Raw genomic sequence first — 23,729 nt, forward strand, 5'->3', positions numbered from 1 at the left:
ATACATAACAATATAATTTATCAAATCTACGGTGACATGAGATTAATTTCCACGTCTCCGTTTGGCTCTTCACCCGTGGAATGAACGCCAAAATAAACCCAATCGAACGCAGAGCTGTCAAATAATATAATATATATAAAGTGGCACAAATTGTGAAAGTTTGTCAGAGTTCATCAACTTACTTATCCGACTATTCCGATTCTAAAAAAACGCCTTCTAAATAAATAAGAACATGAACGTTGAATCATTGTGTTATTGTGTGTGTGTGTGTGTGTGTGTGTGTGTGTGTGTGTGAGAGTCATTCCTGTTATCAGAAGAATATGAATCAAAGTCCATTTCCTTCTATAGTCGTCTCAGCATTTTTCTCACACCGACATTCACTCGTCAGTCTGAGACTGCGACACGAAAAACAATCTGAGACAAATATCGATCAATCAATAAATAAATAGAACAATTAATAGACGGACGGATCAACAACCTGGCAGACCGCTATCTGCTACAATCTCCACCGAGGTAAGAACAGAAGGATTAGAAACAAGAATGACACTCGAGTCATAACTGGCCGTCTCCGTTGTGCATCTTTTTCCCCTTTATTTTATTTTACCCCCCAAAAAACGTCTGTCACAACCTCCCGGACGTTGTTTCCGACGTTCTTTTGTTGGTTCAATCACTGTGTTTTGTTATGGCTTTCCTTTAGCTCCAGTTAGCTCAGAACATTAGCTTCTGCTGCCACTCTCGCTCCATCCGCTCTTCTCGCGTTGTTCAGATTATGGGTTTTATCATGGGTAGGCTAACAACTATTTATAACTACTAATACTACTATTGATACTATTGACATGTTATTGTTGTCGTTTTGTCTAGTATTCATCTGGTGTGACAACATCCCCAGAGAACATTCCAGATCAGGTGTGCAACCGGCAGACAAAATGGCTTCACGTTTTACTCGTCAGGAAGAGGAGCTGAGCTGTCCCGTGTGTCATGACATCTTTAAACATCCTGTCGGGCTGTCCTGTGGACACAGCTTCTGCAAAGACTGTGTGCAGGATTGGTGGACGGCAAGACCAACAAAAGAATGTCCCGTTTGTCAGAGAAGATCCTCCAATGACTTTCCTCCTTTAAACTTTGCACTGAAGAACATGTGCGAGAACCTCTTGGAGGAGAAAGGTCGGAGCTCCTCGTCGGTGAGCTCTGAGGACCTTTGCACCGCACACGGTGAGAAGCTCAGGCTTTTCTGTCTGGACCACCAACAGCCGGTGTGTGTCGTGTGTCGCGATTCAGAGAAACACGCCGGACACAAGTTCTTACCCGTGGACGAAGCATTCGGACGTTGCAAACAGAAGGTCCGGGAATCACTGGAGCCTTTAAAGGAGAAACTTAAGGTCTTTGATGACGCTAAAAAAGGTTACGACATAACAGAAAATCACCTCAAGGTTCAGGCCAGGAACACAGAGACGCAGATTAAGGAACAGTTTGAGAATCTCCGTCGGTTCCTACAGGAGGAAGAGGAGGCCAGGATCGGCACTCTGCGGGAGGAAGAGGCTCAGAAGAGTCAGGAGATGAAGGAGAGGATTGAGGGTCTGAGCAGAGAAATGGAAACCCTCTCCGATGCAATCCAAGCTGCCGAGGACCAGCTGAGAACCGACGACCACGTCTCATTCCTGCAGAACTACAAGACCACGATGGAGGGAGTCCAGCTCACCCTGCAGGACCCACCGCCGCTCTCAGGAGGAGCGCTGATAGACCAGGCCAAACACCTGAAGAACCTGACCTTCAGAGTCTGGGACAAGATGAAGGTTCAAGGTTATTTTATTAGTGTCCCCGAAGGGCAATTGAAGGACATCGTCTCCTACACTCCTGTCATCCTGGACCCCAACACTGCTGATCCATATCTCATGGTGTCTGACGACCTGACCAGTGTGAGACGTGTAGAAGAGGGACAGCAGCTTCCTGACAACCCAGAGAGGATTGACTGGGGGAGGTATGTCATGGGTTCTGAGGGCTTTACCTCAGGGTCCCACAGCTGGGATGTTGAGGTTGGAGACAATGCAGACTGGGTAGTAGGTATGTGTGATGAGTCTTACCGGAGGAATAGAGACCCAGAGAGTGGACACGAATGGTCGATAGAGTTATGTGAGGATCAATACACAGCATGTTCTGTTGAGGAGGACACTGTTCTCTCAGTGAATCAGAAACTCCGGAGGATCAGAGTCCAGCTGGACTGGGACAGAGGACAGCTGTCGTTCTCCGATCCTGATTCTAACACACACCTACACACCTTCACAAGCACCTTCACTGAGACACTGTTTCCACTCATTTATATTGATGATTATGACGGTCCGTCTCTGAAGATGTTACCAGGGAAGATCTGCATCACTCTGGAAAACCACAGTTAGAACGTCTGGGCTGGCGTCCGATAAGAAAAAAAAACGTACAGAATATATTGATCTGGTATTGATTAAGGGCTATTATTTTATGTTATGGTTATTAATTATTATTTTTAATCGGTTGCAGTGATTATTTAATTAAAACACAATGTGTGCCCAAGACGTCCACAAAACGTCCTAGGAACCATCCCATGCAGTGCCCAGGACGTCTGTACACGTTTTTTGGGGGGGAGACATTTTTTTTTATTATTATTATTTTAGTTTTTTTATTTCAAAACAGTTTTTTCCAAAATCTGATGGGCCCCCCACGTCGCTATTTTGAAAGAATGAAAGGGCACATAATGTGTTTTAATGTACCGTTCAGTTTAAAATTACTTTGACAGAAAGGAAAATGATTGGCGGTCTTCAACATGGGGTCCGGGACCCTTAGGGGGTCCTCAGAGTTACTACAGGTGGGCCAGCAAAAATCTTTGTGTGATTTTAGCACCTCCTATGCCCAGCTTTGTGTGTCTGTGTGTACCACGGAATGTGACGATTGTATTGGCTGAGCACGGAATGTAATGCATGATGATGTATGATGAGCACACCTCACTTCACGCAAGTGTGATTTTTCAAATGTTAATTAAAATATTACAAAAATCACACCCGTGTGAAGTGAGGGGCGCTCTTATCATACATCATAATACATCATCTCATTCCAGCCAATTAGAACTTGCGTCCTCACCTTCGTCTTCAATGTTTGTGTTTATATATTATCGTGATGTGTTGTGCACTTGTAGATCAACCATTTCTGGTATTTTGTCAATTTTAATAAAAATCATTAAACGTGTCAGCGATTTATTTGTATATTTAATTTATTTATCCGCCCTGCGCATTTTAGGATTACAAAGCCCAACAGGCAAACAGAAATACAAATTGCAATGTTCCAATGTTCAATACCTGGAGGATCTCTGCAGATGTAACAGATGTACTGGTGTCGTATCTGGTGGAACCACATTTCATTAATATAGCCTAAATCATGTTAAACTAGACAGACTAAATTGTTTCACATCTAAATTTGTAGGCCTGATTAATACTAGCTATAGAACTGACCAACAGGGTAGACATTTAGGCACCAGTTCACAGCTTGCATGCTATGAAAATAGCTATTGATCTCTTGTTGATGATGAGTAGGCGGCCAGGGGCTGTGCTTACTGTGACCACACCTATAGTGACCTGGGACCATTAAGGTTTGGGTGTCAAACGACTGTCTGCTTGAACTATTCAAATGTGTATTGGGCTTGTATAAAATCTACTGAAATATCTGTCTGTGTGTCAGTGGCCCCACACAAGCCGTCAGGCTGGTGGGGTGATCAGCTCTCCATGCAGGAGAGCTGATCTGTACTTTGTCTTTGCAATAAACTGGACTCGGAAACCCTCATTCATTCATCTGTCTGCCTCCGACTTTCTTCTGAGTATTTTGGTACGTTTGTTTATGGGCTTTATAGAGAGAAAAGCAGTCTCTCTGTTTAGTTCAGATACTTCACTGGTCTGGGATGCTGTCTTCCAGGAGACCCATGCACGCACTGTGCTGCCAACACATGCACTCCTCACACTACCACACACACACACACACACACACACACACACACACACACACACACACACACACACACACACACAGTTAGCATGAGACAGGTCAATAGTGTGTGTCAGTGTGTCAGGGTGTTGGGGAGGGGGAGTAGTAGTCGCCTGGCTAGTTTTGGACTGAGACCATGCACTCCCTGTGTTTTTAGTGCTTTTTCCTTCTTTTCTTTTTTTTTTACTGTGGAAGGGTTACAGTGAAGCCACTCAACACTGCCCTCTTGGGGGCATCTCACTGACAACTCTGAATGTAGATCCACTGAGAAAAGAACGAGTTTCTTTCTTGTCCTCTCCCTTCCAATTTTCTCTTATCTTTAACCCATTTAGGCCTGACCTCAATTTAAAAAAAATCTTCTAAATCCTCCAGTTTTCTGAAATAAATATTTTCACGATTTTTCAAAAATAGCAGACCTACAAGCTATGAGCTTGTAGATCTGCTATTTTTCAATAGCTAAATTATAACAATGTTTAAAACACCAAAAGGGGTTCCCGCCCAGAATGGGTTAAAGAATATTTTTCCTCTCAGGGGAAAAATATAGGGTTGTCACAAGGACAACATTTAAGTTGACGATTATACATAATTGCGATTAATGACTTAATTAATGACTCTTAATCGCAATTATCTGAGTGACAACTAATGGCCAGGTGACTAATGGTGACAGCCTTGGATGAGTGGTTTTGAGTGGTCCGGGGACCACCCGTCTCAGAGCATATCAGGTGTGCATAAGACTTTGTTACCCCTTTTGGTTTGTTACTGTTAAGTAACTTGAAAAATAACCATAAAAACTGCATGAAAGAATATTGTGATATCGTGTATCGTGATACTGCTTGAAAAAATATCTTATTCTTGATACTATATTTTTTCCATATGGCCCACCCCTATAGCCTGGCTTGGCCAGCCTCATAGCGGGGATTCACGGGAAGAATCTTCAGTGAATCCCCGCTATGAGGCTGGCCAAGCCAGGCTACCACCCCTAGGCCTTGACTATATTTTTTCCATATGGCCCACCTCTAGGCCTTGACTATATTTCTTCCATATGGCCCACCCCTAGGCCTTGACTATATTTCTTCCATATGGCCCACCCCTAGGCCTTGACTATATTTCTTCCATATGGCCCACCCCTAGGCCTTGACTATATTTCTTCCATATGGCCCACCCCTAGGCCTTGATACTATATTTCTTCCATATGGCCCACCCCTAGGCCTTGATACTATATTTCTTCCATATCGCCCACCCCTAGGCATTGATAATGAGAGGGGTTGAAAACCACGGACCTGGCCTGGCACACGCAGGCAGGGCTTGACATTAACCCATTTTGGGCGGGAACCCCTTTTGGTGTTAGCATTATGTTATAATAATAATATTGAAAAATAGCAGATCTACAAGCTCATAGCGCGCCACCGAGTGGCGCGCTACGAGCTTGTAGGTCTGCTATTTTTGAAAAATCGAAGAACGACTGACATAGAAACAGCTTTTTCAGAAAACTGTCAGGATGTAGAAGACATTTTTAGAATCACATTTTGCACCACTCAGTTCACACGGGTGTGATTTCTTACTTGAGAGCTACTTTCAAAATGACCAGCACGACAATGTCTATCCACCCAAAAAATATTATATCATTGCTGAAAATAGTTTAAAAAAAATTACCTGAAGGGGCTTTGGAATAGCGGCGCTGGTGTTACATAAGACAAGCGCACATGGAATGGGAAATAGCGGGCGGAAATGGAATTGGTACCGTTTTGTTTTGTCTAACTTTGTAATGCATCTGACGTTCGTGCGCAACACTCTTGAAAACAAAGCATTGCATTGTGGGTTTGAGCCGACAGGCCCCATTTGACAGCTTTACTTATTAATACAAATATACATGAATGGTGAGATCAATTCAATTCAATTCAAAAGCAGCAGATCTACAAGATCAAAGCGCGTCACTTCACGCAGTGTTTCGAACTTGTAGATCTTTAAAATAGAAAAGGAGACCGATGCCAAAAATACTTTTTTTGTATTGCTTGTAGATCTGCCATATTTGATACTTTTGTCACACTGTGGTTAGTCCAGTAGGCTTAGGGCCTTCATTTACGGAACACACCAACGTTTTAAATCAAAATGCGTAGATAAAGAGGCTTCTGCCCGACAGCAACGATGTAGGTAAGCTACTCAACGATGTATAGGTAAGCTACTCAACGATGTAGGTAAGCTACTCAGCATCACAACGTAATTAAAGGACAACTTTAGTTGTTTTGAGTGGTGCAACCACTCCAAGGAACAGCAATATGTGACTCGTGTTAATGTGTGAGACTCATGTGTGACTCATGAGTACCAGTAGGGGCGCTGTTGTGCCAGAGAGAGAGTTTTGCACTGTTGCCTGTTAATGAGAGAGAGAGAGGGGGTGAGGGGGGATTTGCACCACTCAGTTCACACGGGTGTGATTTTTACTATACTGTGTTGTATGGCTCAACATGTCACCCCCTTCACATTCAGTAGATCCTGTGATCTTTTGTGGCCAGATGTAATTTCCTGGTGTCTAGTAGGACTATAGTAAATAATAAAAAAATAAATCGCTATAAAATGGTGTAAAAAAAATACATATTTAGCCCCATGTTCGAATGCCAATCCCAACCCCCCGGTCAAAAATAGCTAAAACGAAAGAAAGCAGCAAATGAAAAAAAAAATTGACACTCATTTACTTTCTCTAATAACAACCTAAAAAAAAATAAAAAAAGTTGTCCTTTAACCCATTTTGGGCAGGAACCACTTTTGGTGTTAGCATCATGTTATGCTTTAGCTATTGAAAAATAGCAGATCTACAAGCTCATAGCTACGAGCTTGTAGGTCTGCTATTTTTGAAAAATCGTGAAAATGTGCCTCAAATTTGGAATATATTTTTTCAGAACGAATGTTTTTAAGTCAAATCTTTGCTTCTGGAGGGTCCCTGGAACAACATATTTTCAGATGGGGGTTTCTTTCAGAAAACTGTCAGGATTTAGAAGACTTTTTTTTTCCAGGCCTAAATGGGTTAACATTCACGTGTCTGGTGTTGACAGAGAAAAACAAACACAGTTATTATCCAGAATACTTTTATTGGTCTCATGTGCATGTAGGAAACCTCATAAGAATGACCTTTAAATAAAACGCAATGTACAGCGGTATATGTAATATTGAACAAAAGGGGGGGAAAAAGGTGTCAAAATACTAAATGAACATGTTAATAATTTCTCTCTTCAAGTTCATTTGTATTCTTGTTTGTTAACCAGAGTTTATCTTTCGCAACTTTTAACTCTTTTCACTTTAGAAAAACTGTACAAAAACGGAAATCTACAGCCTGCATGACATCCTTGCTTGTCACACACATACATACATACATACATACATACATACTGTACACAGGCCGGGCTGTCACTCTGAATTGTGTGTGTGTGTGTGTGTGTGTGTGTGTGTGTGTGTGTGTGCGTGTTTGTACAGTACACATAACCATCTATGAATCTGGTGATGGTGTGTGTGTGTGTGTGTGTGTGTGTGTATCAGTCAGTATCGGTGTCAGTCTGTGTGTCACCAATTTCGAACACATTGTCCACATTTTAGTCCAAGTAACTTACTGGACGTACGCGACGTACAAAGACAGTGGATTTCTCATAGACTCCATCTTTAAATATCTCTCTCGCTGCTTCATGTAAGGCTGTTGATTGTGTAGCATTTGTTTGGTTTATTTTCCTTCTTTTTTTTTTTTGCCACGTCAGAAGATGAAACCATCCATCACAGGGACAGTTTACAGGTTTACAGTACCATAATTGTCGTGTTGTCACAGGTTCGAGTCTCATCATGATTGGTGTATAGGGTTTAAATGGCTTGTGGGGGTTTGGCTGGGCTTGGACTGAGATTTGGCTTTTAAAGGGATAGTTTTTTGAACTTAAGTTGTATGAAATACTTGCCATTAATATAGAGGTTGCAACTGTATTAATTGATTGCCCGAGTCCCATGGTGGGAGTTCTGCTCTTGTAGGTCTGCTATTTTTTTTTAATCGTGAAAATTTGACACAAATCTTTGAATATATATTCTTTCAGAATATTCTTTTTTTTAAATTTCTACGTCAGGCCTAAATGGGTTAAGCTTTGGAATGATCCCACCTTACTTTAAGGGGGATAATTAGATTTATTTTATTCATCCAAAATGTTTCCAAAATAGCCAATCTACAGGCTCACAAAGTGTCGCATTGCGACGTGTTGTGAAGCGGCACAAATTGCAGATCGAACCATCTTGGGGCTACTTTTGAAATGGGGCTTCAAATGTTTAACCAGAATCCTGCTTGTTCTATTGTGAGGAGGACATATACTACGTACGATGACGTGGTTGCTTTATTGTCATGTGTGTACATGTACGTACATGCAGACATAGTAAATGTACATCGAAAAGTGGATTACTCCGATACTATTTAATGAGAACAGTCAAGACGAGACAAGTGAACGCCAGAGCGTCGCTCTCCACAGGATGTTCACACGGCAAAATCCGACACAACACCACCTCCCGTAACATCTCGTTTTTTACCACCTAATTAATACCCTGTACACTTAATTGACCCCAGGGGGTCTATCCTTGGTTCCCTCCTTTTTTCACATCTACACAAAGAATATTTCCCGCTGAAAATAGCCAATAGGCTAGAACTTATGCCGAACCTGTTCGCCTGTTTTGGCTGAATGTTTGCCTATTATGCCGTGCCCGCAATGGAGACGCTAGGGCTCGTGTGGTTATGGCGTTTAACCCATTTCGGGCAGGAACCCTATTTGGTGTTTTAAACATTATGTTATAATTTAGCTATTGAAAAATAGCAGATCTACAAGCTCGTAGCGCGCCACCGAGTGGCGCGCTACGAGCTTGTAGATCTGCTATTTTTGAAAAATCGTGAAAATATTTACTTCAGAAAACTGGAGGATTTAGAAGATTCTTTTTATTTTATTTTGAGGTCAGGTTAAGAGGGAGGGAAGTGTTGACAGTCGTTCACATCGTCCTCACAAATAGAAAAGACAGTATTTCGGGTAAAGAAATCGATGAAGACGCCGCCCTTTAAATAAGACAATCTACAGGCTAGTGGGTCTGCCAGTTTGTCACTGTGCGTGTGTGTGTGTGCGTGCGCGTGTGTGTGTGTGTGTGTGTATATGCACGTGCATTATGTCAGACAGAGCAGAGTGCACTAATATGCTGCAGCTTGCTAAGGTCCGCCAGTAGCTGTTTGATTGACAGCTTGAGCTGCGGGAGGCGGGCCAAAGGGTCCGGCGGTTCTAGGCCTCCTGATAGGTCCAGCCAGGATTCTAGAACTGCCAATGGAGAGGGAAGCAGGAGAGTGATGTCACCACATGAGTATCAACACCACATTATTAATATATATTATTTGTTATTATTATTAGAACGATTACCGGCTGCCATTCCAACACAACACCATGAAGGCACTGTACTGACTTAACAAAACTAATGCCTTGATTTATCATCATCATCATTTTTCGACCGCGGTCGAGATCGTGGATTTCACAATATTACGCCAGACTTCCCGCTCCTTCATTGCCATCCCCAGTTTCTGCTTACTGATGCATGTGTCCCTATAGCGATGACATCAGGGAACGACAGTTTTTTCTACCACTGGTCTGCTTTGAGGCAGGACTCCAGAGAAGAAGGGAAGATATAAGCTCATTGTCAGCTCTGTAGCAGTGGCCGGCAAACTGTGTTCTTCTGGATCGGACTAGTGAAGAGACACGGGGAAGGTTGCCGTATATTAGCCCATTTTGAGCGGGAACCCCTTTTGGTGTTAGCATTATGTTATGCTTTAGCTATTGAAAAATAGCAGATCTACAAGCTCAAGCTCAATAGCTACGAGCTTGTAGGTCTGCTATTTTGACATAGAAACATAGCTTTTTCAGAAAACTGTCAGGATGTAGAAGACATTTTTAGAATCTGATCTCAGGTCAAAATGGGTTAGATTAGTCGATGGGTGGCTCTTCCAAGACAGATTTTGCGCTCTCATTAGAAGGAGGGTGTAAGTGACTTATACTTTATCGTATAAGGACAAGGTATTGTTTCGAGGAGCTCAAGTCGGTAGACCACCTTTCGACCACAAGGTCACCACCAACTCGGCGTACGAGTAGCACAAGCTTGTGTGGGGCAAAGTCAACGCGGTACGTGCTGGGAGCTGATGTATAGGTGTTGCGCTCCTCAGCAATCCATCTCCCAGAGGTCTAGCGCATTGCGAAACAGCGCATTGTGAAACAGGGATAGACTCCATCTCCCAGAGGTCTAAGTGCATTGCGAAAAACAGGGATAGACTCCATCTCCCAGAGGTCTAAGCGCATTGCGAAACAGGGATAGACTCCATCTCCCAGAGGTCTAAGCGCATTGCGAAACACGAATAGACTCCATCTCCCAGAGGTCTAAGCTCATTGCGAAACACGAATAGACTCCATCTCCCAGAGGTATAGCGCATTGCAAAACAGGGATAGACTCCATCTCCCAGAGGTCTAAGCGCATTGCGAAACAGGGATAGACTCCATCTCCCAGAGGTCTAAGCGCATTGCGAAACAGGGATAGACTCCATCTCCCAGAGGTCTAAGCGCATTGCGAACCAGGGATAGGCTCCATCTCCCAGAGGTCTAAGCGCATTGCGAAACAGGGATAGACTCCATCTCCCAGAGGTCTAAGCGCATTGCGAAACAGGGATAGACTCCATCTCCCAGAGGTCTAGCGCATTGCGAAACACGGATAGACTCCATCTCCCAGAGGTCTAAGCGCATTGCGAAACAGGGATAGACTCCATCTCCCAGAGGGAGAACTCTCGTTTTTAAGACGTTTCTAACTCATGTCATCATGTCAACGTCGCAACACAAATAATACAAACTATGAAAAACTATGCCATCACATTATCAAATGAAATAGTGTTGTATAAAGTACTGAACTTTATTTGAATATTTGAATATATATTCGTTCAGAGCGAACGTTTTTAACTCAAATCTTTGCTTCTGGGGGGGGGGGGGTCCCTGGAACAACATATTTTCAGATGGGGGGGGGGGGGGGTCGGGCGGCAAATAATATATAATTTCTGGGGTCCTTGACATGAAACATTGAGAACCACTGATACAGAAACGTGAGGTTTTTTTTCAGAAAATTGTCATGATTTAGAAGACATTTTCTAAAATGTCGACGTCAGGCCTAAATGGGATAATAATGATACTAAGGGTGTCCCTAATGGACGGTGATCGTACCCGTGCGTGCTGCTGCATGGCGCTACAGCCAGCAGAGTCCCCACCCCCAGCTGGGCCCGGGGGGTGCAGGGAGCCCTCAGGGCTGTGCACCGGGTCGGCTGGTTTCTGGTAGCTGTGCTCGCTGGTGATGTAGGTGTCGAGGAGGGGGGCGTCCGACGAGGAGGAGGAGGAGGAGGAGGGGGGCGGCTGGGGCAGGGGGTGCGGCTGAGGCAAGGGGGAGGAGCCGTGGGGCAGCGGCGGTAAAGGAGGGAGGCGGGGATCCAGGAAGTGCAGGCAGTCGGGCAGGCCTCCCATTGGCTGGTGCTCGTCCGAGTTGACCCAGGAGCGTGCCCAAAGCTGTAGGCTGGGACTGTGGCAGTCCCTGGAGAGCCACGCACGCACGCACACACACACAGTGACACACACACAGTGACACACACACACACACACACACACTATGAGGACATCAACATTTTAGGATGGCGATTCTTAACATCCTGAACGCCCAGGACGAAGTTATTTGTCCTTTCTATTAGTAACGCCCGACGCTCAGGACGAAGTATTGTCCAAAAGACGAAGTTTATTGATACGGGAACGGATCGCATGGCTGTATAGCCCAGACAAGCCTGCTGGGCAATCCTCGGTGACGCGCAAGAGTGAGACGTCATCGAAAAACTCCCTCCCCTGTTTAGCTGATGAATCGATCGACTCTAGAGTGGTGTGGCTATTGTTAGCTGCTACACACACATCAACCACTTCCGCCGGTCCGTCCGGAAAAGGGGTCCGTGTTTAAAAATCGACTGGGCGCATGAATGTAATGGATTAAATAACCCTGGCCGCTTAAAGTGTTAACTGTAACCCTAAAGCCGAAAATAGCAGATCTACCTTTGAGATATTTTTGGTTTGTACCCAAATATAAAAATAAGGCAACCCTTTGTCATCGCGATGCCTTGTGAGCTTGCAGATTCGACCATTTTTTACTTTGATGCCAATAAAGTATTGAATGCAAGAGCCTTGCATGTAACAGTATTTTGATATTGCGTGTTTTAACATGTCTTACTGTACGATGTCAATCTTCAGAGTGAGAGTGCATGTATGTGCACGCACGCATTTTGGGCGGGAACCCCTGTTGGTGTTTTAACTAAGCATTACGTTATACTTTAGCTATTGAAAAATAGCAGATCTACAAGCTCATAGCGCGCCACCGAGTGGCGCGCCATGAGCTTGTAGGTCTGCTATTTTAGAAAAATCGTGAAAATGCGGCACAACTCTTTGAATATATATTCTTTCAGAGCGAACGTTTGTTTTTATTTCGACGTCAGGCCTAAATGGGTTAACCCATTTTGGGGGCGGGAACCTCTTTTGGTGTTAGCATCATGTTATGCTTTAGCTATTTAAAAATAGCAGATCTACAAGCTCATAGCGCGCCACCGAGTGGCACGCTACGAGCTTGTAGGTCTGCAATTTTTAAAAAAATCGAAGAACCACCGACATAGAAACACAGCTTTTTCAGAAAACTGTCAGGATGTAGAAGACATTTTTTTTAGAATCTGATCTCGGGCCTAAAATGGGTTCGACGTACTGCAGTATGTCCATCTTGAGGGTCAGGCCGTGCAGGACATGTCGGAGGCTGAACAGGTCGGCCAGCAGCTGGTGGGTGGAGACGATCCTCTGGCTGTTCTGCTTGGAGTAGTTCTCCGACAGGACGGACAGGCCGAACATGTGACCCTTCGCCAGCCAATCGCGGTCGTGGCGGTACTTGGCGCTGCACCTCTGGCCTGCGGGGGGGGGACGACACACAATGTGGACACGATAACATCATAAAAATATAGAGTAATATACATAACAATATAATTTATCAAATCTACGGTGACATGAGATTCATTTCCACGTCTCCGTTTGGCTCTTCACCCGTGGAATGAACGCCAAAATAAACCCAATCGAACGCAGAGCTGTCAAATAATATAATATATATAAAGTGGCACAAATTGTGAAAGTTTGTCAGAGTTATCAACTTACCAATCAGACTATTACGATTCTAAAAAAAACGCCTTCTAAATACTGACCTAAGTTTCCTGGCATTTTTGAGGGGGGCTAGCCCCTCCTACGTATGTCCAGCTTTTGGTCCAGTCTGTCCACAAATTTTAAATTCTCGTTGACAATGAATGGAGAATCTCACGTCAGTGTCTGAGAAAATAGACGGTGTCTATTTATGTCGTGATGATGTACGATGATAAGAGCTCCCCTCACTTCACAGTATTCTGGAGTAGCCATTGAGTACTAATACTCTTATAAGTATAGAAGCAGTTATTGTGGAGTATCCATTGAATTAATGCTCTCATATTTATTTCTGCCTGGGAGCCAAAGTACAACCACTGAGTAATCTACAAGAACATGAACTTTGAATCATTGTGTTATTGTGTGTGTGTGGTGCACACGCGAGTCGCAAGTGTGGAATGTGGATTGGAATGTGGATTGCATGCTGCCTGAAGCTGTTTGTGTGTGTCTGTTACGTGCCACGTAGTGTAGTTTGTGGGTTGCTCTGTATTCCTCCCCTGTCTCTCCTTCCCTCCACTCTCTCATTCTCTGCAGGTTTGAAGTCCCCATCTGTCAATCAGCCTGTTACCTGACTCCTCCCTCATCCAATCACCACCACCTGCTGCCTATAAAAGGCTGAGTCCCACCTGGGCTCACTCTCTCAACCAGCACACCTCAGTTTTGTTTGTAGCCCTGTCACTGCTGCATCATTTGTCTCCTTTTGTGTCCCAGAGCAAATCTTATGTGTTTAGTGTAATGTTCTACTACTAATGTAAATTCTATGCTATATGCCCTGCCTTGGGACAGGTAAGACGGAGGCCTCTATACATAGGCACCACGTAGGTAGAACCTTGTTAAGCACACTAGGTAAGGGGTGTTTGCCACCACATGTATTTTGAACTACGTTTTGGCAGGGCTGCCAAGTTTCAGAAAATGCCAAGAGTGAGACCTTAGTGTCCTAATGTGTTCGACGCCGCCCACCGGGCGGCGGCGAAAAAAAATTGGCCTTTTTTAATGTCGATTTGGCCTTTTTTAACATTGATTTAGACTCTAAATCAATGTTAAAAAAGGCCAATTTTAGAGGAATACAGACATCCCACCCTAGAGTGGTGCAACTCCGTGTGGGGGTCCCCGGGGGGGGGGGGGGGGGTCAGACCCACAGGATAGAGCCCAGGGTGCCGGGCCGGTTCCTGCGAGCCACCCCGCATCCGAAACGGTAGAGAAATGACCCACTACTGTACTGTACTGTACTGTACTGTACTGTACTGTACTGGCACACCCGAAATCATCATATATACAGTTAATATGTGCATGTGTGTTTGTGTTTGTGTTTGTGTTTGGTTGCGCACAGGTGGTGAAAAACCACCACGCTGTTTTCGTGCTCAGACCCAGCCAGCCAGCAAGCCACACACATAGTGCTCAGACCCAGCCAGCCAGCCAGCAAGCCACACACATAGTGCTCAGACCCAGCCAGCCAGCAAGCCACACACATAGTGCTCAGACCCAGCCAGCCAGCCAGCAAGCCACACACATAGTGCTCAGACCCAGCCAGCCAGCCAGCCAGCAAGCCACACACATAGTGCTCAGACCCAGCCAGCCAGCCAGACAAGTTTTCATTACGAAATGAGTGGGCAAAACCATACCTATATTAAATTGTTTAGAAGGTCAATATAAGTAAATTAATATATGATAACACTTCCACAGGAGCAGCTTTTTCATATTTATCACACATTTTGTTATTTTCACCTATATACATGTGAATAGGATGAAAAAACTTAAGAACTAGTGATCACCATGAAACTTCCCTAGTAGGCCACATTGAAATGCTGTGATGTATGATTACATCTATCTAGAACACTCTAATATACACATTCATATTGATACAGATAGGAGTATTAAATAATTAATGCACAAAATCTCTGTACGTGCATACACACGTCCATCTAGTAGACCATGGGTTTTCAACAGGTGGTCCGTGGACCACTGGTGGTCCGTGGAGGTATTGCATGTGGTCCCTGACCATGCATTTAGTAATGTAGGATTTGTTGATTTTTTTAAATGTTCTTTCCACTAGTTGAGAAACCGTGAACTGAATGACCTGGTGACCTATGATGAGTCCATCCATGTCATTTACTGACAAGTTGGAGTTCAAGAAATTCAACAGAAAAAGGGAGTTAGAATCTCAAGAAAGGGGAAGTGCACTGAATGACCTGGTGACCTATGATGAGTCCATCCATGTAGTCATTTACTGACAAGTTGGAGTTCAAGAAATTCAACAGAAAAAGGGAGTTAGAATCTCAAGAAAGGGGAAGTGCACCGGATTGTCTGGTTGAGTCATTATTATTAGGACATTTTACCAGTAGTAGTCAACGGTTGAGAAACAGTGGGATGTTGTATACACATGGGATGCATAGCAAGTGTTAAGTTACAAAAGCACTAATCTTAGCCCATATCCCCACCCAACACAATAGTGGTCCCCAGGTTGATTTGAAAAAATGCATTGAATGAGTAGTGCCCATGACGCGGGAACGAAATTCATTTTCTAGGCACTTTTTCTGGGGTCCCAACACGGCCTATAGTTGATTAATTACATGAAAACAATGATTTATTGTATTACAAGTTTTCTGAAATTGTATATTTAAATATGCAAATTAGGCATTATATAGGAAAATATGCCTGATTTTGCATGACTGTCAATTGAATATTGTATTGACAGAGTCAACATTCTTATTTCATTTTGTTAACATGTCAAAATCAAAGGTTTTAAATGAGGGAATATTCAATGTCCATATAGTAGCCAATGTATCATCTAACTATAAATGCAAAGTCTCTGTGTCTGTACAGCTGTACGTCTGTAATACATGTAACACCAAAACCGTTCGCCCCACCTACTTCAAATTCGACACACGCGTTCTACACCCCCACAGGGAGTGCAGTGCCCGGTGTTGAGTTGGTCGGACCCATGATTGTCCAGAACCGCCACAAAAGGCCTCTGCCCGGGCCACAGCTGACATCACAAGGCCTCTGCCTCTGCAACTCCATATTTGGGCATGCCTAAATACGGGTTCGTCCCACCGACTTCTGACATCTGCATAGACCCCATATTTGGGCATGCCTGACAAAGATGGGCATAAAAGGTGATACCGCTGACATCACCATGACTTGACCAGCTCAACAGAACGATGAATTGGCTAATAGATGGCAGTTACAGATCACCTTTTTTACATGCCAATATGCCCAAAGGTACCCGAGCCTATACTGCAACCGGATGCGTGACGCACAACAACGTGCATAGAGAGCTGAGTCAGACAAAGCACGAGATGCACGCCTAAAGCTGCAAGATCTGTGGTTGGTGTCAATGCGGGATGCACTCTCAGTCCACGGCCACGCATCACCCTGTGTCCAACCAACATCATCTATCCATTCACTCTGCCCCACCAGTTTCCAGTGAGACCCTGCTTCGGCATGACTGTCAATAAGTCTAAGGGCCAGACACTACAACGTGTTGGGGTCTTCTGCATGAGGAACTTCTTCAGCCAGCCTGGTGTCGAGTTTTAAGCATATATGAAAGTATTGAATAAGTAAAATGACTATTCCAGTCAATTACCCATACTTGAATTATGCAGAAAGGTGTGATTATAGGTCTCTACACAATAATGGCTCAAACGTTTATCATATATTTTTGTAAGAATGTGTGTGGTAATATAGGGGGCCACATATTCAATGCATGATAACGACCACTAAGCTATGTGTCTGCAATGGTTATCATGCCAAACTGTGAAGTAGAGATGCACAACAAGTCAAAAGAATCACACCAGCTTTGCCCACCGATTTGATTCTATAGCTATGGCCCTGGCTCGTGTTATCACACTATAATAGTGTTTCTGATTGTATCTCTAGAGTTACAAAACGTACAAACACATGTTACCACTCATATTAAAGCTTAGAATGGTGAGCAGTTCTCTATAGCCATTAGGAACATGTTGGTTCTTAGCACACACTTCCAAAATGGGGATATTTGCAAGCCTTATTTTAAATTTCTTAGATGTGTGTGCAAAATACTGCATTAAAAGCCCATTTAAGCATATATGGAAGTTTTGTGGAAGTAAAATAACCATTCCAATCAATTCCCCATATTTGAATTATGCAGAAAAGTGGTTTCATTGGTCTCTGCACAAAGTAAGGTTCAAAAGTTGATCATATATTTGTTGTCACAATTTGCATGTGGCAATATAGGGGTGCATGTACTCAATGCATGATAACTACCACTAAGCTGCTAGTCTGCGATTGTTATCATACAAAAATGTGAAGTAGACAAGTACAGCTAGTCAAAAATTCAAACAAGAATTTGCCCACCCATTTCGTAATTAACGCGCAAATTAGGGGGGTCTGGCTCATGGACTAGTGCTCAGACCCAGCCAGCCAGCCAGCAATCCACACACACATAGTGCTCAGACCCAGCCAGCCAGCCAGCAAGCCACACACATAGTGCTCAGACCCAGCCAGCCAGCAATCCACACACATAGTGCTCAGACCCAGCCAGCCACACACATAGCTCCGTAAGGGAGTGGTTGCACCACTCAAAAAATCTTCAAAAAACTGAAGAGGCTACTGGAGATTGGAGAACCTGATTTGGACATGATCTGATGCAGGACAATGTCACTATGACAGAAAGAGAAGATGGGTCTGGCCACATTCATTCACCCCATAATCTCAGTGGAAATTGGGGAATATGTTGTGAAATAAAAAGTCAGAAAACTGGAATTTGGGAAAATGCCTTATTTTTAATTTCCCCATGCCCACACATCTGTGGTCTCTCTCTCTCTCTCTCTCTCCCCCCCCCCCCCCCCTCTCTGAACAGAACTATAACGACAAGTTGCGATGCGGCCCCTCCCCCTTCACACACACACACACACACACACACACACGACTTTGTCCCTATAATGTGCGTAGGCTACTGGCACCGTTCCTCATATCACGCAAGATACGCCAGTCACGCCACACACCAGTATAGAAGAGAGATAGTCACTTGTGACTTACTCACTTAATGTTGTAACTTGTGGAGGCTATATTGTCTTCCATGAAAAATATTTCGATGCGATGTTAAACTCTGCATGGCTCATTTCCATGCGTCACAGTCAGGGACCCTGCTGACGATTTGGTGGTCCACTGCCTGGTTACCCTTCTACTGCATATAACAGCGCTGCATGATCTCCTGCAGATCGGCTATTTTGCCGTTTGTGAGGACGCACACATGGGCGCGCGTTATTACGCGGCGGAGCCGCGGAGAAAATTGTTATTATGATAGCCGGCTTGGCTTTTTTGGCACATTTTATGCCCCCCTCGGCGTGCGTAGTGTGCGTGCGTGAGAAATGAGAGGTGTGGCGTGGTGCGTGGTAAAAGGTCAAATTGCGTGACTCTCACTCTCAAAGCGTGAGACTTGGCAGCCCTGGTTTTGGTTAGAGTAGTTAGGTAGGCAGGCTTTTGTTTTACTAATTGTCTAGATAGTTAGTTAGTCTGTCTTTTGTTTCCCTAGCTGCTCCTTTTGTTGTTTTGGCAACACTCGTGTCCCCTGGCAGTGGCTTAATTGTTTTGCTTTATTGTATGCTTCATGCATACACTTTTGACCACCTGTAAATATACCTCAACTAAAAAAGCACATCACCTTTGGTGATTCTAAACCTGTGTTGACTCTGTTTATTTGCAACTCCAATGCTTGACATCCCTTTTTCTTACATTGTTGTGAAACCCTAGCCTCTAGACATGTCATAAGACTATTTGGTAGGGGTTTCGTAACAGTGTCCTTCCTGTTCAAAAGAATATGAGTCCATTTCCTTCTATAGTCGTCTCAGCATTTTTCTCACACCGGCATTCACTCGTCAGTCTGAGACTGCGACACGAAAAACTATCTGAGACAAATATCGATCAATCAATAAATAAATAGAACAATTAATAGACGGACGGATCAACAACCTGGCAGACCGACACCGCCATCTGCTACAATCTCCACCGAGGTAAGAACAGAAGGATTATAAACAAGAATGACACTCGAGTCATAACTGGCCGTCTCCGTTTCCCCTTTATTTTATTTTACCCCCCAAAAACCGTCTGTCACAACCTCCTGGACGTTGTTTTCGATCGTTTCAGACGTTCTTTTGTTGGTTCAATCACTGTGTTTTGTTATGGCTTTCCTTTAGCTCCAGTTAGCTCAGAACATTAGCTTCTGCTGCCACTCTCGCTCCAACCGCTCTTCTCACAGACATTGTTGCGTTGTTCAGATTATGGGTTTTATCTAGCCTGATTATCAGACTGGTAACAAGACAACTCACACCTAAACTCACTTTTGGTGAGTTGTCCAGACAACTCACCAAAAGTCCTAAACGTGAAGACATCTCACCCCTGCTTTTTTAGGGGTGAGATGTCTTCACTTTCCGGAGTGAGATGTCTTCACTTTTGGCCACTTTCGGGGTGAGATGTCTTCACGTTTAGGGGTCACCAAAAGTCTGACTGAATATGTAGCCTTTGAGCTATACTTTACTGAATATTTCACAAGAATATAACACAAGAGTCAAATGTACGGTCAAATGTAATGTAGTTTATTTAAATATAGAAACATTGTAAACAAAGTTCAAACAGCAGTTTGTACAAAAAATATAAAAAAAAGGTAAACATCAAAAGTTTAGAAAAACATCAGTTTGTACAAAAAAATATAGAAAAAGGTTAAGTATAGAAAAAATGTAAACTAAAAAATATAGTAAAAAGTTGTCATAAAAAAAAAAAAAACATCAGTTTGCTACAAAAACACTAAAAAGTTGTCATATCTACAAAAAGAAAGAAAAAAGTTGTGCTGTGTGCAGTGCAGTGTGCTGTCCCATTTTGGTCAAAAGTTGTGCACTAAAAAGTTGTCATATCTACAAAAAGAAAGAAAAAAGTTGTGCTGTGTGCTGTGCAGTGTGCTGTCCCATTTTGGTCAAAAGTTGTGCAGTGCAGTGTGCTCATCTCCACACTGGGGCATTCAATTCAGATGTAATTCAGTCAGTATAGGCCTATTAGAACTGTGATTGATTGATCATGCGTCCGTTGTGCGTCTAATTAGCAACTTTGTACAGCCGTCAGACTCTGCCTTTGAAGCGCAAACATTATCCACAAACGACCCCCCCCCCCCCCTCAATGCTGCATAGAGAGAGAGAGAGAGAAAGAGAGAGACGCTCTACTCCTTACAAGTGTTTCACCGGATTTTACTGTTAAATAAATAAATAATTAGCCGTGACTGCGCACGTCTGTAGGAACCGATAGTTAGATCCGAAATTGAATTATGCCTACTGTAATGGGTGCCACGGAAAGTACAGACAACTCACCCCGCAATGTCAGAAAGTGAAGACAGCTCACCCCGGAAAGTAAAGACATCTCACCGGGGTGAGATGTCTTCACTTTCCGGGGTGAGCTGTCTTCACTTTCCGGGGTGAGCTGTCCGGGGTGAGCTGTCCGGACAACTCACCCCGACATGTCAAAAAGTGAAGACAACTCACCGGGGTGAGATGTCTCGTATTCATCAGACTGTAGCTTTCTTGAAGAGATGCAGTCCACTCAGAGAGTGGGCGGGGTCTTTGGGCTGGATCCAGGCTAGGTTTTATCATGGGTAGGCTAACAACTATTTATAACTACTAATACTATTGATACTCATGTTATTGTTGTCGTTTTGTCTAGTATTCATCTGGTGTGACAACATCCCCAGGGAACATTCCAGATCAGGTGTGCGACCGGCAGACAAAATGGCTTCACGTTTTACTCGTCAGGAAGAGGAGCTGAGCTGTCCCGTGTGTCATGACATCTTTAAACATCCCGTCGGGCTGTCCTGTGGACACAGCTTCTGCAAAGGCTGTCTGCAGGATTGGTGGACGGCAAGACCAACAAAAGAATGTCCCGTTTGTCAGAGAAGATCCTCCAGGGACTTTCCTCCTTTAAACTTTGCACTGAAGAACATGTGCGAGAACCTCTTGGAGGAGAAAGGTCGGAGCTCCTCGTCGGTGAGCTCCGAGGACCTTTGCACCGCACACGGTGAGAAGCTCAGGCTTTTCTGTCTGGACCACCAACGGCTGGTGTGTCTCGTGTGTCGCGATTCAGAGAAACACGCCGGACACAAGTTCTTACCCGTGGACGAAGCATTTGGACGTTGCAAACAGAAGGTCCGGGAATCACTGGAGCCTTTAAAGGAGAAACTGAAGGTCTTTGATGACGCTAAAAAAGGTTACGACATAACAGAAAATCACCTCAAGGTTCAGGCCAGGAACACAGAGACGCAGATTAAGGAACAGTTTGAGAATCTCCGTCGGTTCCTACAGGAGGAAGAGGAGGCCAGGTTGGCCACTCTGCGGGAGGAAGAGGCTCAGAAGAGTCAGGAGATGAAGGAGAGGATTGAGGGTCTGAGCAGAGAAATGGAAACCCTCTCCGATGCGATCCAAGCTGCCGAGGACCTGCTGAGAGCCGACGACCACGTCTCATTCCTGCAGAACTACAAGACCACCATGGAGGGAGTCCAGCTCACCCTGCAGGAACCACCGCCGCTCTCAGGAGGAGCGCTGATAGACCAGGCCAAACACCTGAAGAACCTGACCTTCAGAGTCTGGGACAAGATGAAGGACATCGTCTCCTACACTCCTGTCATCCTGGACCCCAACACTGCTGGTCCATATCTCATGGTGTCCGACGACCTGACCAGTGTGAGACGTGTAGAAGAGGGACAGCAGCTTCCTGACAACCCAGAGAGGATTGACTGGTGGCCGTATGTTGTGGATTCTGAGGGCTTTACCTCAGGGTCCCACAGATGGGATGTTGAGGTTGGAGACAATGCAGACTGGTTAGTAGGTATGTGTGTGGAGTCTTACTGGAGGAATATAGACCCAAAGAGTGGACACCATTGGTCGATAGGGTTCTGTAAGGATCAATACACAGCATACTTCTTATCAAGGCGTTGTGCTGGGGAAAAAACTGATCTCTCAGTGAACCAGAAACTCCGGAGGATCAGAGTCCAGCTGGACTGGGACAGAGGACAGCTGTCCTTCTCCGATCCTGATTCTAACACACACCTACACACCTTCACAAGCACCTTCACTGAGACACTGTTTCCACTCATTAATATTGATGATTATGACGGTCCGTCTCTGAAGATGTTACCAGGGAAGTTCTGCGTCACTCTGGAAAACCACAGTTAGAACGTCTGAGCTGGCGTCCGATAAAAAAAAAATCACACCCGTGTGAACCGAGTGGTGCAACTCCCCCCCCCCCCACCCCCCCTCTCTCTCTGTCATTAGCAGGCAACAGTGCAGCGCTATCTCTCTCTCTCCGTTTCTGGCACAACAGCGCCACTTTTGCCCCTACTGGTACTCATAGTCACATAGGTGAACCAACACATAGGTGAACCAACACATAGGTTAACACAGACATTGCTGTTCCTTGGAGTGGTTGCACCACTCAAGAACGTACTGAATATATTGATCTGGTAATCTGGTATTGATTAAGGGCTAGTATTTTATGTTAGGTTGTTAGGTTATTAATTATTATTTTAAATCGGTTGCAGTGATTATTTAATTAATGTATTGTTTCAAATTACTTTGACAGACAGGAAAAATAATCCCTGATAAAATACTTTTATTTTGTAGTGCAGGGGTCTTCAACATGGGGTCCGGGACCCTTAGGGGGTCCTCAGAGTTACTACAGGTGGGCCAGCAAAAATCTTTGTGTGATAGAAACTTAATTTTAGCACCTCCTATGCCCAGCTTTGTGTGTCTGTGTGTACCACGGAATGTGATGATTGTATTGGCTGAGCACGGAATGTAATGCATGATGATGATGAGCACACCTCACTTCACACAAGTGTGATTTTTCAAATGTTAATAAAGATATTACAAAAATCACACCTGTGTGAAGTGAGGGGCGCTCTTATCATACATCATAATACATCATCTCATTCCGGCCAATTAGAATTTGCGTCCTCACCTTCGTCTTCAATGTTTGTGTTTATATATTATCGTGATGTGTTGTGGTATTTTGTAAATTTAAATAAAAATCATTAAAGGAGCATTCAGTGATTTGGGTGATTTGGAAAAAACCCCGGTCCACCCGGTAACAAGATGTGCACATGCACACGCTCTACAGTGGGGGAAGTACAACAGACCAACAGCACGCGCACCAATGCCCGCCCCACTCGATCATGATTGGAGGAAGGCCCCTCTCATCCTGATTGGATGAAGGCTTTGCCACCCAAAGCCCAAACCGAAACTAGGGTTTTTTTACCCCAGGGGCTCACTGGGGACATTATATGGTCAGCACACTTTATAGTAGGGAGGATTATCCAAAAAATAAGAAAAAATAAGTGATATTTGAATTAAGTGAAATCACTGAATATACCTTTAAATGTGTCAGTGATTTATTTGTATATTTAATTTATTTGTCTTATCCGCCCTGCGC

The 23,729-nt window shown here is 44.1% G+C and overlaps 3 protein-coding genes across 4 annotated transcripts in view; 2 read left to right on the forward strand and 1 right to left on the reverse strand.

The window, feature by feature from the left end:
- Nucleotides 1-23,729, reverse strand: part of LOC306924943 (uncharacterized protein) — a gene marked incomplete at its 5' end in the record, with an annotated part of 46,724 nt that overhangs the window by 8,296 nt on the left and 14,699 nt on the right. Inside the window, 6 exons of the mRNA XM_079503623.1 lie at nucleotides 3,324-3,366; nucleotides 9,178-9,314; nucleotides 11,273-11,607; nucleotides 12,808-13,003; nucleotides 21,052-21,145; nucleotides 21,808-21,885. Of these exons, the coding sequence (XP_079359749.1) occupies nucleotides 3,324-3,366; nucleotides 9,178-9,314; nucleotides 11,273-11,607; nucleotides 12,808-13,003; nucleotides 21,052-21,145; nucleotides 21,808-21,885 (883 nt within the window). The remainder of the gene's footprint in view (nucleotides 1-3,323; nucleotides 3,367-9,177; nucleotides 9,315-11,272; nucleotides 11,608-12,807; nucleotides 13,004-21,051; nucleotides 21,146-21,807; nucleotides 21,886-23,729) is intronic.
- Nucleotides 874-23,546, forward strand: LOC306925584 (nuclear factor 7, ovary-like). 2 transcript variants are annotated; one of them, XR_013790264.1, is made up of 3 exons: nucleotides 874-1,793; nucleotides 1,836-2,480; nucleotides 22,809-23,546. XR_013790264.1 is itself a non-coding variant. In XM_079504507.1 (2 exons), the coding sequence occupies exons 1-2, from the start codon at nucleotides 927-929 to the stop codon at nucleotides 2,391-2,393; spliced, it is 1,425 nt and encodes a 474-aa protein (XP_079360633.1). In that variant the 5' UTR covers nucleotides 874-926; the 3' UTR covers nucleotides 2,394-2,520. The 2 variants fall into 2 exon arrangements, 1 of the variants encoding a protein (XP_079360633.1); XM_079504507.1 differs by lacking the exon at nucleotides 22,809-23,546 and having other exon boundaries at nucleotides 1,836-2,520.
- LOC306925583 (E3 ubiquitin-protein ligase TRIM35-like) lies at nucleotides 19,088-22,823 on the forward strand. The gene is made up of 2 exons (XM_079504506.1): nucleotides 19,088-19,276; nucleotides 20,970-22,823. Exon 2 carries the CDS (start codon nucleotides 21,035-21,037, stop codon nucleotides 22,472-22,474), a length of 1,440 nt encoding a protein of 479 aa, XP_079360632.1. The 5' UTR covers nucleotides 19,088-19,276; nucleotides 20,970-21,034; the 3' UTR covers nucleotides 22,475-22,823.

The sequence above is a fragment of the Electrona antarctica genome (assembly GCF_951216825.1).
Source record: "Electrona antarctica genome assembly, chromosome: 6".
In the NCBI taxonomy this organism is placed as follows: Eukaryota; Metazoa; Chordata; class Actinopteri; order Myctophiformes; family Myctophidae; genus Electrona; species Electrona antarctica.

Bases quoted from the DNA above. Each gene is read 5' to 3' on its own strand.
- LOC306925584 (XM_079504507.1), top strand. From the start codon at position 927: ATGGCTTCACGTTTTACTCGTCAGGAAGAGGAGCTGAGCTGTCCCGTG. The intron at 1,794-1,835 runs GTTCAAGGTTAT...GGGCAATTGAAG, and splicing joins GAGTCTGGGACAAGATGAAG to GACATCGTCTCCTACACTCC.
- LOC306925583 (XM_079504506.1), top strand. From the start codon at position 21,035: ATGGCTTCACGTTTTACTCGTCAGGAAGAGGAGCTGAGCTGTCCCGTG.